The sequence below is a fragment of the Lynx rufus genome, unplaced genomic scaffold (genome assembly GCF_022079265.1).
Source record: "Lynx rufus isolate CCGP_SWC_20201006 ecotype Redwood Valley unplaced genomic scaffold, mLynRuf1.p SCAF_12, whole genome shotgun sequence".
NCBI lineage: Eukaryota > Metazoa > Chordata > Mammalia > Carnivora > Felidae > Lynx > Lynx rufus.
This window is the reverse complement of record NW_025814826.1, coordinates 35,095,471-35,108,745: the sequence shown is the minus strand read 5'-3', so window position 1 is coordinate 35,108,745 and position 13,275 is coordinate 35,095,471. Positions and strand designations below refer to the sequence as shown.

General features: G+C 36.0%; 1 protein-coding gene across 3 annotated transcripts in view; it reads right to left on the bottom strand.

Annotated features, from left to right (window-relative positions):
- The window catches only part of LRRCC1 (leucine rich repeat and coiled-coil centrosomal protein 1), a 47,388-nt gene that overhangs the window by 11,204 nt on the left and 22,909 nt on the right, over positions 1 to 13,275 (bottom strand). For all 3 annotated transcript variants that reach the window (XM_047074086.1, XM_047074088.1, XM_047074087.1), the window contains 8 exons: positions 10,830 to 11,023; positions 10,410 to 10,557; positions 9,213 to 9,361; positions 5,118 to 5,322; positions 4,133 to 4,272; positions 2,300 to 2,501; positions 1,483 to 1,668; positions 561 to 735 (listed from right to left, as the gene is read on the bottom strand). In XM_047074086.1, coding sequence (XP_046930042.1) covers positions 561 to 735; positions 1,483 to 1,668; positions 2,300 to 2,501; positions 4,133 to 4,272; positions 5,118 to 5,322; positions 9,213 to 9,361; positions 10,410 to 10,557; positions 10,830 to 11,023 — 1,399 coding nt within the window. The remainder of the gene's footprint in view (positions 1 to 560; positions 736 to 1,482; positions 1,669 to 2,299; positions 2,502 to 4,132; positions 4,273 to 5,117; positions 5,323 to 9,212; positions 9,362 to 10,409; positions 10,558 to 10,829; positions 11,024 to 13,275) is intronic.

The following is a 13,275-nucleotide window of genomic DNA, read 5'->3' as shown; positions in this document are numbered from 1 at the left end:
CACTAAGACCAACATCTAGCTATTCATAATTTGTAATCTATGAAGGCCATAAAACAGTGTCTATCTCTTGCTTTAGTGATTGGAAAACAAAGGAGACTAAGAGTAAATATACCTACACCTACAGTGGTTTTCATTCATATACTATTCTCACATTTCTCTATGTATAACAAAAGTGTTACCAAATTTTTAGGAAAAAACATGAATACTGCATACTATACAAATAATTTAAAATCACTGTGTAAGAATTATTTCAATGACTTAGTTAGTTGAAGCACTGTAAATGTATACCTGATCAGAAAAGTAACCAAATTATGTTGGGCAGAAAACCAAAATTAAGAAAAAAATCAGAGCTGTAACTTCCTAACTAGTGTAATAAACTATTTCACATCTTAGGCATTTCATTTGGCTGTTTGGCTGGCAAATGCTTACTTATCCTTCCATATAAAGTGTTGCCTTTTTTTGGTATGTCTTAGGCAGAATTAATGAGCGCTTGTTTTTCTCATCAATACCCAGAATTGTTGGTTTAGAAGAATGAGCTATTTTCCCTTTGAAAATTTTACCTTGTTGTGCCAGCTCATGCCCCCATACTTTTCTTTCTGTCCTTAAACCATAAATTAGTGATTCCTTGGCGGCTAGCTCAGAAATGAGCTGGACTTTTTCATGCTTGAGAAGTTCTATTTGAATACTCTTCTGCTTGTCATCTTCAATCAAGATTTCAAGGGTGTTGATTTGATTCTGTATATCCCCAAAAAACATCAAAAAAAAAAAAAAAGCACAGTATTACATTTAAGTGCTCTATTTTTTACTTTTTGCATTTTAGGAGAAAAATTGTTATCTAACCAAATACAAAGTAAATGCTCCTAAATTTTACATTACAAAGGTTTTCATTTTAAGATAAGTGTATGTCATAAAATAAAAAGTCAAATTTTAAGGGACTATTCCTTTAAGAACGCTGAATGTTATTCTAATATCAGTTATCTTAAAAGAGCAATTACACATGTAATACTCAAAATTTCTCAACCTGCATTTATATCAATAATCTAAAGGTCACTTTCTGGAATTAAGTTTTCTTGGGCAAAATACCGCTAATGTCTAAAACTGAGACAACAGCACTAAAAAGGTTAATTTAAGAATTACTATAGCTAGGTCTATCTAAAGACAACCATCACCACCACAAGACTATCAGCAATTTGTGTGCCATTTCCCGAACCTCAACCATCTGAGTATCACCATCACAATTTCTGCTGTATCACAGACAACTGGAACCTATTTACCTAAGTACAGTTCTTAAATTCACTTATTTTATTTAAATAATACCATTTTAGTGTAAGCAATACAATCTGTGAAGTCATTGTTTAATCTCCTAGTTATATTACTTTTCTCATATGCATCATATATATACTTAGTATTAAAATCATCACAATATACATGAGACTATGATATAAAAAATTAAAGAGGAAATAAAATGTTTCAATGTTTTACCTGTAAATTTGCAGCTGTTTCCTGTTTCAATTTCGAAACTTCTGCAAGTTTTGTTTTTTGCTCCTTCACCATACAGGTCAAATCTTTAATTAAAGAGGAAGATTCATTTTCTTTTCGTTGAGCCCAAACAAGAGCATGCTTGCTCTTTGCTAACTCAGTTGCAACATTTTCAAAACCATCTTTAACCTATATTTCAAAATTGCATTATAAATAGCAGTTCTCCAAATATTTAGAAACTATTGGTTTCTGTGGCTGTGTTCTAATAAAACTTTATTTACAAAAATAGGCCTAGGGTCTTTAGTTTGCCAATCCCTGCTCTATAGAAATAGGAGAATTCAGGCTTCCCAATTCTTATTCCAGTGCTGTCTTTACTTGACCATTTATAATCTCACTCAGTTTTTGCAACAGCACTGAAGAGTGGCTATATTTTTGTGAAGAAACTAAGGCTCTAAGAATTTAAGTAATTTGCTTAAAATCATAGAGGCAACAGTAAATAAAGCTAGAATTCTAAATTTTTTTTTTTTCAACGTTTATTTATTTTTGGGACAGAGAGAGACAGAGCATGAACGGGGGAGGGGCAGAGAGAGAGGGAGACACAGAACCGGAAGCAGGCTCCAGGCTCTGAGCCATCAGCCCAGAGCCCGACACGGGGCTCGAACTCACGGACCGCGAGATCGTGACCTGGCTGAAGTCGGACGCTTAACCGACTGCGCCACCCAGGCGCCCCAATAAAGCTAGAATTCTAAAATGTAGTCCTCTCATCCAACCATATCTTGCTGATTTTGTTTTCAATAAAAAGCTAGATGCCAATTCTTACATCTTTAAATCTTCTGGCTTCAACAGTTAAAGCAATACGGAATTCATTTTCTAAATCCATATACTGTTGGTTTAATGTATCAATTTTTTCTTGGTACTCTTTTATATCTTGTTCATGCTTTCTTTCTTCTTTAGCTACTTCTTTAGCTAAGGCTTCTTGGAACTCAGCATCACTGAGAAACTCCCTTGTTTCAAGTTCTTTCCTGGAATGAAATACAAATAAAAATCGCAGGATGCTATTCATCAGGAAAGAAAAACTTTAAGGCTGTTTAAATAGTTATTAAATATTCTATATTCTCTATTGTTAACTTAAAATCAGCTTCTCACTTTCAAAAACAACCTGGCGGAGGATGGTAGTTAGACAAAGACTATATGTATTCAGTGGTGATGGGGATAAAAGGGGTCTGCTGTATCTTAACTTCACTGAGATAGTTCAGAATCATTTTATGATTTCTAAAATTCTTCAGGTGCATTTGTAGAAGTCAAGTTCTACTTCACTGTATCTTCTTTGACATACAACTGTGACATACAACTAATATAGTCTGACTGGTACTGGTGGTTGGTTAAGAGAAAAAAATCAGTTAAAGTGTGAAAGTATTCACTGGTCTTTTGATATATAGGGCAAGTTTATTTAAATATGAGTTAATTCTTTACAGTTTTCCACTATTTTTCCTGAATAAGTCAAACCCATAATACAAAATCCATTATTTCTAGTTTTGGTTTCTTTAAATCAGAACAAGAAGTTAAAAGATATCTGCGAAGGAAACTAAGTGCAAAATTTTAGATTTTTACAATTATTTCGCCCCTCATCTTTTACAGTCGTTCTGCCCCTGCACATGTTGACAATTTTCCCCGGTGCATCAAAATTTAAATTTATACAGTAAAAATTTCATTTACATAAGGGCAAAAACAAAACAGGTTTGGTACCAAACACAATTAACTCATGCAAATACACAATTCAACTGGTAGGGCAGTAAGTAGATAACTAGCTGCAAGTGTTCAAATTATTGTGGACTCCACAGAGCAGGGCTGGCAAACTATAAGTGATGGACCAAATCTGGCTGGAGACTCTTTTTTTTGGAAATAAACTTTTATTGGAACATAGCCATGCCCATTCATTTACATATTGCTTATGGCTACTTTATTACTACAAAAATATAGTTAGGTATGGCCTGCAAAGCCTAAAATATTTTCTATCTGGCCCTTCAAAGAAAAAGTTTGTTGACTCCTGCACTACAGAGGAATAAAGGCTATTGATTAATTTGACAGGCAGTTACCTGGGGGTCAATTAAAATAGTTTTCTCGGGGCGCCTGGGTGGCTCAGTCGGTTAAGCGTCCGACTTCAGCTCAGGTCATGACCTCACACTCTGAGTTTGAGCCCCGCATCGGGTTCCTTGCTGACAGCTCGGAGCCTGGAGCCTGCTTCCGATTCTGTGTCTCCCTCTCTCTCCGCCCCTCCCCTGCTCACACTCTGTCTCTGTCTCTCTCTCTCTCAAAAATAAACAAACATTAAAGAAAAAAAATTTAAAAAAAAAATAGTTTTCTCTACTACAATGACTGACTTTTGGTTGGGCTTGAAAAAATGCAAAATGAGCTTCATTATTATAAGTTCTTACCTCAATGAAGCCACCTATTTGTTTTTAAGCTATCAGTTCTTTCTGTAAGACTGCTTTTAATGCATACCTAAACATGTTATTTTCCATGAGCTAATTCTGTCAGACTTCAGCACTGATCAATCAGTCTAGCTTTAGGTAAGTGAGTAAGGTAGGGAGGAACCAAGAAGCTTTCTTTCTCTATTTTTAAAAGTCATTTTCCTGATGTATTTTTCATTTACCTGTGTTCTTGTTCTTTCAATGTAAGAACTTCATGAAGTTGTTGTACTTGTTCCTTTTCTTGATGAAGAGAAGTTCTAAGTAAGTTTATTTCTCTATCAGCAGCAGCAGCTTTGAGCTCCATCTCTTGGATAAGTCGTATCTGAGTAAATATATACATTACAGTATTTAGATAATACTCTCCCTGCTTCTATTTTAATGCTACTTCCCCAAAGAAGACTGACTTCTAAATAGAACCTGGTGACTAAGTTGATTTTTTTCCAAATTTATTAAATTAATGATGCCATGGTCACATAAAAGTACAGTCTTAGAAGCATCGGACTAGCATTAACTATTGTTTAGTTACATCATAGACCTCACTAACTTCCACTCAAAAGGCATGAAAATGAAATATCTTCGGGATCCCCAAAGAGACTTTTAAAACTTGGCTCCCAGAACATAAGCCTAATAGCCTCCAATATTTCCACCAACTATTCTTAAAACTGCTTTGCAAGTGCTAGTCAGAAATAACTCCACGGTGGGGAGTGGGGGGCCTGATTGGCTCAGTTGGTAGAGCATCCGACTCTTGATCGGGGGGTTGCTAAGTTCAAACCCTACATTGGGTGTAGAGATTACTTTTATTTTCAGCATGAAAGTGACGTGGGGTGGAGGGTCAGAGAGAGAGGGAGAGAGAATCCCTAGTAGGCTCTGCACTGTCAGCACAGAGCCAGATGTGGGGGCTTGTACCCGTGAACCGTGAGATCATAACCTGAGACGAAATCAAGAGTCTGACACTTGACCGACTGAGCCACCCAAGTGCCCAAAATAAAATCTTTAAAAAAAAAAAAAAAAAGAAAAAGAAAGAATTCCACAGGAATTGTTACATTTAAATTTTTTGCATATAGTCTAACATCTTTGAAGTTTACTCTATAACAATATAACTTGTTTCAAGATGAAAGCTATGAATTCGTGTTAATTCACATGGTTGACGGATTTAAAGAGAAATACCTGTGCTGCTTGCTGTTGCCCCTTCTGCCTCTCCATTTTTTCTAATGCTTTTTCCAGGGTTCTTAAGTGTCTAATGTGATACTCTTGTTGATCTCTTGCTTTGATTAATTCAATACTTAGATTTTTTACTTCATTTTGAAGTTTGTGAACCATAACTTCGAGTTGTGCTTTGGAATTTCTCTCTTTATATATAATTTCCTTTAACCTAAAGCGAAATTGAATGTGGTTTTAAGTATATTACACATACAAAAGGTTAAAAATTGTAGTAAACATTAAAGGTTACAGTAAAGAGGAAATTTGAAGTAGGTTTCAAATCCTCATTAGGTAAAAATGGCTGAAAAACAATATAATACAACTCTCTCCCATCCCTGAAACAAACACTGTGCCAAAAGGGAAAACACTCCATACAAATTAATAAAATTTTATCTTATATGAACTTTGCTATTCAACAGCAAAACTTTATTAAACACCTAATTTGTTTCAGACATTATGCTAGGTATGGGAAGCAAGCTAGATGGATTAAGATATAGCCTGTGCCTTCAAGGAGTTCAAGGAGAGGGAAGAGACATGGATACAGTTACAAAGCTGTAAGAGAGAATTGATATATAAATAGATACCTGGAAGTTAACTTTGACAAAGTATTGATCCCAGCTTTGTAATAGTTGGAACCGTTTGATTACAACTGAAAACTCTTAACTAAGTTAAAAGAGAGAATCTGTTGACCTACATGACCATTCAGAGAATGGGGTGCACTATTCTGAGGAGCCCCTGAAACCAAGGACATGAAGACCATAAGGGCTATTTGTAATTCTCTACAGGCTGGTTTCTGTTTTCCTAATGTAGGCTTCCTTGTAAAGTATGGAGAGAAGGAAATGGGCTCACATCCTAACAGCCCTGAGGACCAAATAGAAAAGATTATCTTTCTCTAGTTCAACTTAGAAGAGAGTTCTGGGAAAGGTCTGATTAGTCCAATTTGGTTCATATGCCCACTGTATGCACCAATCACTGTGGCCATGGACTAAGGCATTTCGTTTACCCAGCTTGGGTCAGATGTTCATCTCTTGACCATTATTATATAGGCAGAGAGGCAAATGATGAAAGAATACAAGTCTGGTGTTTGAAAATGGTACAACATGGGTGCCTGGTGGCTTAGTCAGCTGAGCGTCCTCTGACTCTTGGTTTTGGCTCCGGTCATGATCTCATGGTTTCATGAGTTCAAGCCCCGCATCAGGCTCTGACAGTGTGGAGCCTGCTTGGAATTCTGTCTCTCCCCAATTCCACTCTCTTTCTGCTCCTCCCTCACTTGCACTGTCTCTCTCAAAATAAATAAACTTAAAAAATTTTTTTAAAAAAGAAAATGGGACAACAAACAGCAAAGACACAGCCTCATGAATAAATTACTGAGCTAGGCAGCCACTCCTATATATATTTACTATAATTTCCAAGCCACAACTGAAAAAAGTACATATATCCATCAGGTGCTATACTAGTCATTTCTCCAATTCTTATCCTTACTGTCTCCTCTTCCCTTTGAGAGTAGTCTCTGAACTGGTCTTCCTTTGTTTACTTTCTCAACGCCAGTTTGGTGTGAAAGAGTATTAGCCTTTATTCTGTGGACCACCATATTTGGTGAATGAGGCAGAGCAGCTACGGATCAGTACAATCAGAACAACCATCTAAGCAAGAGATAAGGGCCTAAACTAAGGTGACAGTCTCAGGATAAAGAAAAGATAGTTCAACATCTTCTAGCAAGTAGAATAAAGAAGATACCAATACCAACTGGTTATGGGATATGAGAACAAGAAAGAAGCAAAAAAAAATGATTCCTAGATTGCTAGCTTTGGTGGCTGACTGGATGAGACATCATTTATTAGAACAGAGAATATAAAATAAGGGAGCAGGATAAGTCTACTTGTGGACATGCTGATTTAAGACACTTATGAGCAAGGTACACAAGGTATTTCTGGTAGATAATCAGATAATCAGATCTGTTGTTCATCAAGGAGATCTGGATGACATATAAAGATTTGGGGGTTTATAGGTTATGCGTTAAAAGCATAGTAGAGAAGATTGAGTTTCTGAAATAATGTATATTCAGAACATGGCACCTAGATGTTAGACTCTATTAGGGATGAGGAATGCAGAGTCCCTACCAAGTCCCTTAAGGGGATATGAAAGTGTGTGAGGATCTAATGCCAAACGAACATTTGAGGTATAAATAAAAGGCAAATCAGAAATGACTGAAGCTGAATTTTTAAGAAAATAACGAATATATAACATGGTAAACATGGACAACAATGGAGAAGTTAAGCAAGGATAAAGATGAAGTGTGCCCAAAGCCTTTCAATTTAAATGGAAGCTGGCTAGCAGCCCCAGACACTGCTTCCTCAAAAATCCCATTAAATAATACCTACAATACAGAATAAAGCAAAAATTCATACACCTACAATTAAAAACAAGAGAAAACATAATGTCAAAGTGTGGAAGAAATTTTGATTAGAAGAAAAACAAAACTAAGTTAAAATAAAAACCACCCCTAAAACACTCACGCTTTGCCTCATAAAACTACAACTTCATAAAAGTGTGTGAGGTGGGGGCGGGGGGGGAGGATATATCCTCTCTTTTATTTTTTGTTTTTAAAATTTTTTTTTTTTAACATTTATTTATTTTTGAGACAGAGAGAGACAGACCATGAATGGGGGAGGGTCAGAGAGAGGGAGACACAGAATCTGAAACAGGCTCCAGGCCCTGAGCTGTCAGCACAGAGCCTGACGCGGGGCTCGAACTCACGGACCGCGAGATCATGACCTGAGCCGAAGTCGGCCGCTTAACCGACTGAGCCACTCCGGCGCCCCTATCCTCTCTTCCATGACTCAGGGTCCCAGGGACTCTGTAAATCTACCACTGCACTGTTAGCTAAGTATGCACCTAATGCAAATAAGAGTACTGTTTTTCTGAGGCCGTCATAGACTGTTAATGTATCCATTCTGTTTCTTTACCCCTGACCAGCATCTTCTTACATCAAAGACAGCATTTCCCAAAACAAATAAGGCAGGAAGTTGGTGGGTGGTGGTAATAGTAATAGTAATAGTAATAGTAATAGTAATAGTATGATGCATCATGCTTATATAACAGAGGTTCTCAGAGAACACATGATGAGTATCATAATTTTCCTTATAATGCGTGGGTACAAAGTATGAGAGAAGTAGGTAGTGGGGAATAAAAAATAACACACAAGTACCACAACATTTTGAGTTAAATGCCTAAAAGAACCTGGGAATTGGGCTAGGGGCTGTGTACATCAACTTAACTAATCTATTAAGATTGTAGAAGGGAATTTATCCACTGTACAAACAGATAGGAAATGGAACTGAGAACAACTTCCCAAACGCTATCTGTTGGCAAATACTGAATCTAGAAACAGTGTGCTCATTCAAGGATAAGACACATAAATCAACAAGAACTATGGAGAAAAGTCTTGTAACCGTTTGAGGAAAAGTATCACTTTAGAAATAATTACCTACAGGAAACAGAAGATGACGTTACTGTAATTTCAGAAAACTGGTATTCTTACAGAATGGAGTAAGACAAACCTGCATTAAAGAATACATACAGGACAAAAAAAAAAAAAAAAAAAAAAAACAGATAAAATGGGAAATGGAAATGGATAAGATGGAAAAACAGAAATACCAGAATAAGAAACTTGGGCTATCTGGTACCAAAGCCCACTGCAGAAGAGAAAATGCAACAGAGACCAAATATGACCTCCAAAGCTGAAAGTTCGCCAATCCCTACCCTTAACAGAAACCAACACTTTACAGGAAAAAACTGCCAATCCCTGTTCCAGTCTCTTGCTCTTCTTCACTTATAATACTTAAATTTATCTAACACTTCTCAGCTTGAGGGCTGCAGCTTGACGGCAAATAAGTGTACCCTGAATCCTTCATTTGCAAAAAAAACTTATAAAGCATTAAATCTTTAAATAAAATGAGTTCAAAACAAACTAAAACCACATACATTGTTTTTGGTCTTACTACAGCTAGCGTAAACTGAGGTACTCCAGTTCTAAGTTAGATTTACAGACTTTGCCCTTACCTATCTGTGGTGAGCATAGCCAGGGTATGAAAACCTTTTTTCTCCTTTGCATGTTTGTGCAGTTCATCAATATAATTCCTAAGTTTCTTTTCAGCTTGTTCAGCTTTCCACCTCTTCTCTCTCTCTTGGTCTAGTTGTTGAAGGAGTGTCTGAAAGAAAACAATAGGGTTATGTGAACCTAGAAAAGTTACCTAACCTTTCACTGCCTCAATTTTATCATTTGTAATATAGAAATAATAGTTATCTAATTTAAAGGGCTGTGGTAAGAATTAAACAAACTAATGGAAGTAAAGCACTATATAGAACAGTGGAGAACAGTGCCTGGTACATAATAGCCACTCAATAAAAGTTAGCTGGTATTATTATTGTCCTAGTGATTATTATCTTTCAAACATTAAAGCCTCTATACTTGAGAACAGGGGGAGGAAACCAATGGCATGAAAGGTGTGATACAGGTTAAAAAGCAATTATTCTACTGGAACAATAATGCACATTACAATTGAAAGTGTAAGTAGCACTTCACAAATAAAGCAAGGGCAAATTGATGGAAAATATAAATCAATGTGTACTAAAATTCTTAACAACATGAGAATGATTAAGGCAAATACTGAAGAATATTTAAATTTCTAAGGGCCTTTTTTTTTTTTCTTTTTAAGTTAAGCTCCCTGCCCAACGCAGGGCTCAAATTCACGACGCCGAGATAAAGAGTTGTACGCTCTACTGAGTGCCCTTAAAGCCCTCTTAATCTGGGATCTATGCATCCAAAATTGGGTTTCAGCAGAGTATGTGAAAACCTTGAAATTATACACATTTTTTGAGGGTGTAAAGTAGACTTCTCAGAGAAGACCCATAAATTTCCTTAGAAATTTAAAAGGGTCTGAGACCCAAAAGAAAGGAACCACTGTTTTAAGAAATAAGACTTTGAAAATTCTGATGTTTTTTTCTCCATAAGATAAATGATTTCACCAAAATCTGACCTTAGATAAATGTATAATTTTCATTCCTTTACAATTTGCAAAAATAGTGTTATACAAAATCTGCAAATCAGGAAGGGAAAAACAACCCAAACCATCACCCTAATAAAATTATATGCAGTATTTTTTGCTCATAAAAACATGCATTATTTTACTAGGACTAATTCTACATTTAAAACTAAGATTATTCACATTCATTTTTTCTTAATCTCCTATGCCATACCCGGTAAGTGGTGTCTTCTGAGCTACTATTGTCTACTTTAATGAGCTCCTTTTTCTGTTCTTCTGATTCTTCTAATGTATTACAGTTTGCTAAAGATGATCTTACATATAAGTCTTTAAAGAAAGGTTGTTTCATTTTACGATTACAACTGCAAAGAGAAAAACACAGGTAATAACTCGGAAATGTATAGTATTTATTCTACTTTACACAACTTAGGTAATGACGGTCTATCAGAGAAAGGGATCCTTTTGTATAAATGTATATAAACATGCTGATCAACTCTGAGCCAGCAAGGCTGAAAAGTCAAATCTCTGACATTAGAAAAGTAAGAAATATCGCTCTAAGATTTAAAGGAACAAGCCAACAGTATTAACTTGTATCTCTGTGCCTTATTCAAATTTCTAAAACTAAAACAATTACCTCATAAAAGGGTTGTTTTTGTTGTGGTGCTTAATAGTCTGAATAGTTTTGGAATAGTATGGGATTTTTGATCTTCGAGGAATTCTCCTATTACATTCTTTTCTGTTTCCATATTCGCTTTCAGAAGTCATATCCGTATCTCTTTTTGGTCTGAGATCTTTCTCGGGCACATTACTTATTAAAGAATCGGAAGTCTAGAATAAAAGAACCAACAAGGTTTGTTAGAGTTCAATTCAGTATAGAAGATTTAAATGTGATATTTCCTAAAACATTATGACTTTTTACAAGATTAAGAGTTTATAAACTAGGTATGTTTAGAATTAAAGACAGGAAATTCAGCTTCTGGTATGGACAAATAAGTTCCGACAAGGTTGATTTTCAGGACAGCAATCACAAACTCTAGGAAAAATGTGAACAACAATAAACAAAAACTATTTGGACACCCTGGAAAGTGAACAAAAGCTGGCTTATTCTATAGTTGACACTTAGAAAAAATGACCAGAACAGGGTGTTTCTATTTTTATGGTTTTTTTCACTTGAGAGCTTAACACAATCAGCAGTACGTAGGGAATCTGAAGTTTCAGGTAGAAAAACCATAGACCTGTGAGCCTAAAGAATCACAGGCTAGGGGCGCCTGGGTGGCGCAGTCGGTTGGGCGTCCGACTTCAGCCAGGTCACGATCTCGCGGTCTGTGAGTTCGAGCCCCGCGTCAGGCTCTGGGCTGATGGCTCGGAGCCTGGAGCCTGTTTCCGATTCTGTGTCTCCCTCTCTCTCTGCCCCTCACCCGTTCATGCTCTGTTTCTCTCTGTCCCAAAAATAAATAAAAAACGTTGAAAAAAAAAAATTAAAAAAAAGAATCACAGGCTAGTACAGACTACAAGAAGCCAGTAAAACATTAAGAAAAATAAACTGCTGCCCAAGACAGACAAATTTATAGTTCGAGTGAAAGCAGGTTAAATGTTTCTACATCTGAAGTATCAGTCTTCGGAGGGCTATAATAGCATCTGAAGTCTCCACAACCTAACATTCACAACGTCCGGGATAAAATCCAGAATTATTCACCATAGGAAGAACCAACAAAATATGACCTATTCTCAAGGGAAAACGCAATCAGTGGAGACCTAACTTGAGAGGACTCAAATATTCAAATAAGCAAAAAACAACAGACTATTACTTGGCTATAAAAAAAAGAATGAGATATTGCCATTTATGACAACATGGATGGACCTAGCGTATTTTGCTAAATGAAATGAGTCAGAGAAAGACAACACCATATGATTTCACCCATATGTGGAATCTAAAAACCAAAACTAACGAACAAACGTACAAAAAAATCATAAAGTGACCCATAAATACAGAGAACAAACTGGTGGTTTCCACAGTGGAGGGGACTGAGGGATGAGAGAAATGAGTGAAAGAGATGGGAAGGTAGAGGTTTCTAGTTATGGAACAAATAAATCAGCATAGGGAATACAGTCAATGGTACTGCAGTAACATTGTATGATGACAGATGGTAGATATAATTGTGGTGAGCATATACAGAGTTGGTGAGGTCAAAGGTTACACACAGTTACTATGTGACCTAGAATTTCACTACTAGATACATAGCAAAAAGAAATGAAAACCTGTGTCTACGCAAAAGCTTACTCATGAATGTTCATAGCAGCATTTCTCATAATAGTCAAAAAATGGAAATTACCCAAAATACCCAAAAAGAATAGATAAAATGTGGTATATTCACTCAACAGATTAGCTGACACACAAAAAAATGAAGTACTGATACATGCTACAAAATAGATAAAACCTGAAAACATTATACTAAGTGAAAAAATAGTCACAAGAGGCCACATATTGTATGACTCTATTTACATGAAATTCCCAAAATAGGCAAATTCACAGAAAAATAAAATTTACTAGCGGCTGCCTAGGACTGGAGGGAAATGGTAGTGACTGCTAATGTGTACAACTGAATTGCACAGTAAGTGAATTATAACTCAATAAGGCGCTTATTAAAAACTGATTAAAGAAAAAAGATTTATCATATAAATTACAAGCATAAGAAGGCTGGAATGGCTATATTAATATCACATATAACAGACTTCGAGAAAACAATACTTCCAGAGACAAAGAGGAACATTTCATTAGGAAGACAAAGCAGTTGTAAACACGTACATGCTTAATACCAGAGCTTCAAAATATAATAAGCAAATGTTCAGGGAATTAAAGTAAGAAACAGACCAATCTACACTCTTAGATGGAGATTTCAACACCTTGCATGCAAGGACTACAACCAGACAACAAATAAATTTTTAAAAAATCACTATCAGCAACTGATAGAACTAGACACAAAAATCAGTAATGATACAAGTCATCTTAAAATACTATTAGTCATCCTGACTTAACAAGTTTACAATACACATTCTGTTCAAGTGCACAAAGATCCACC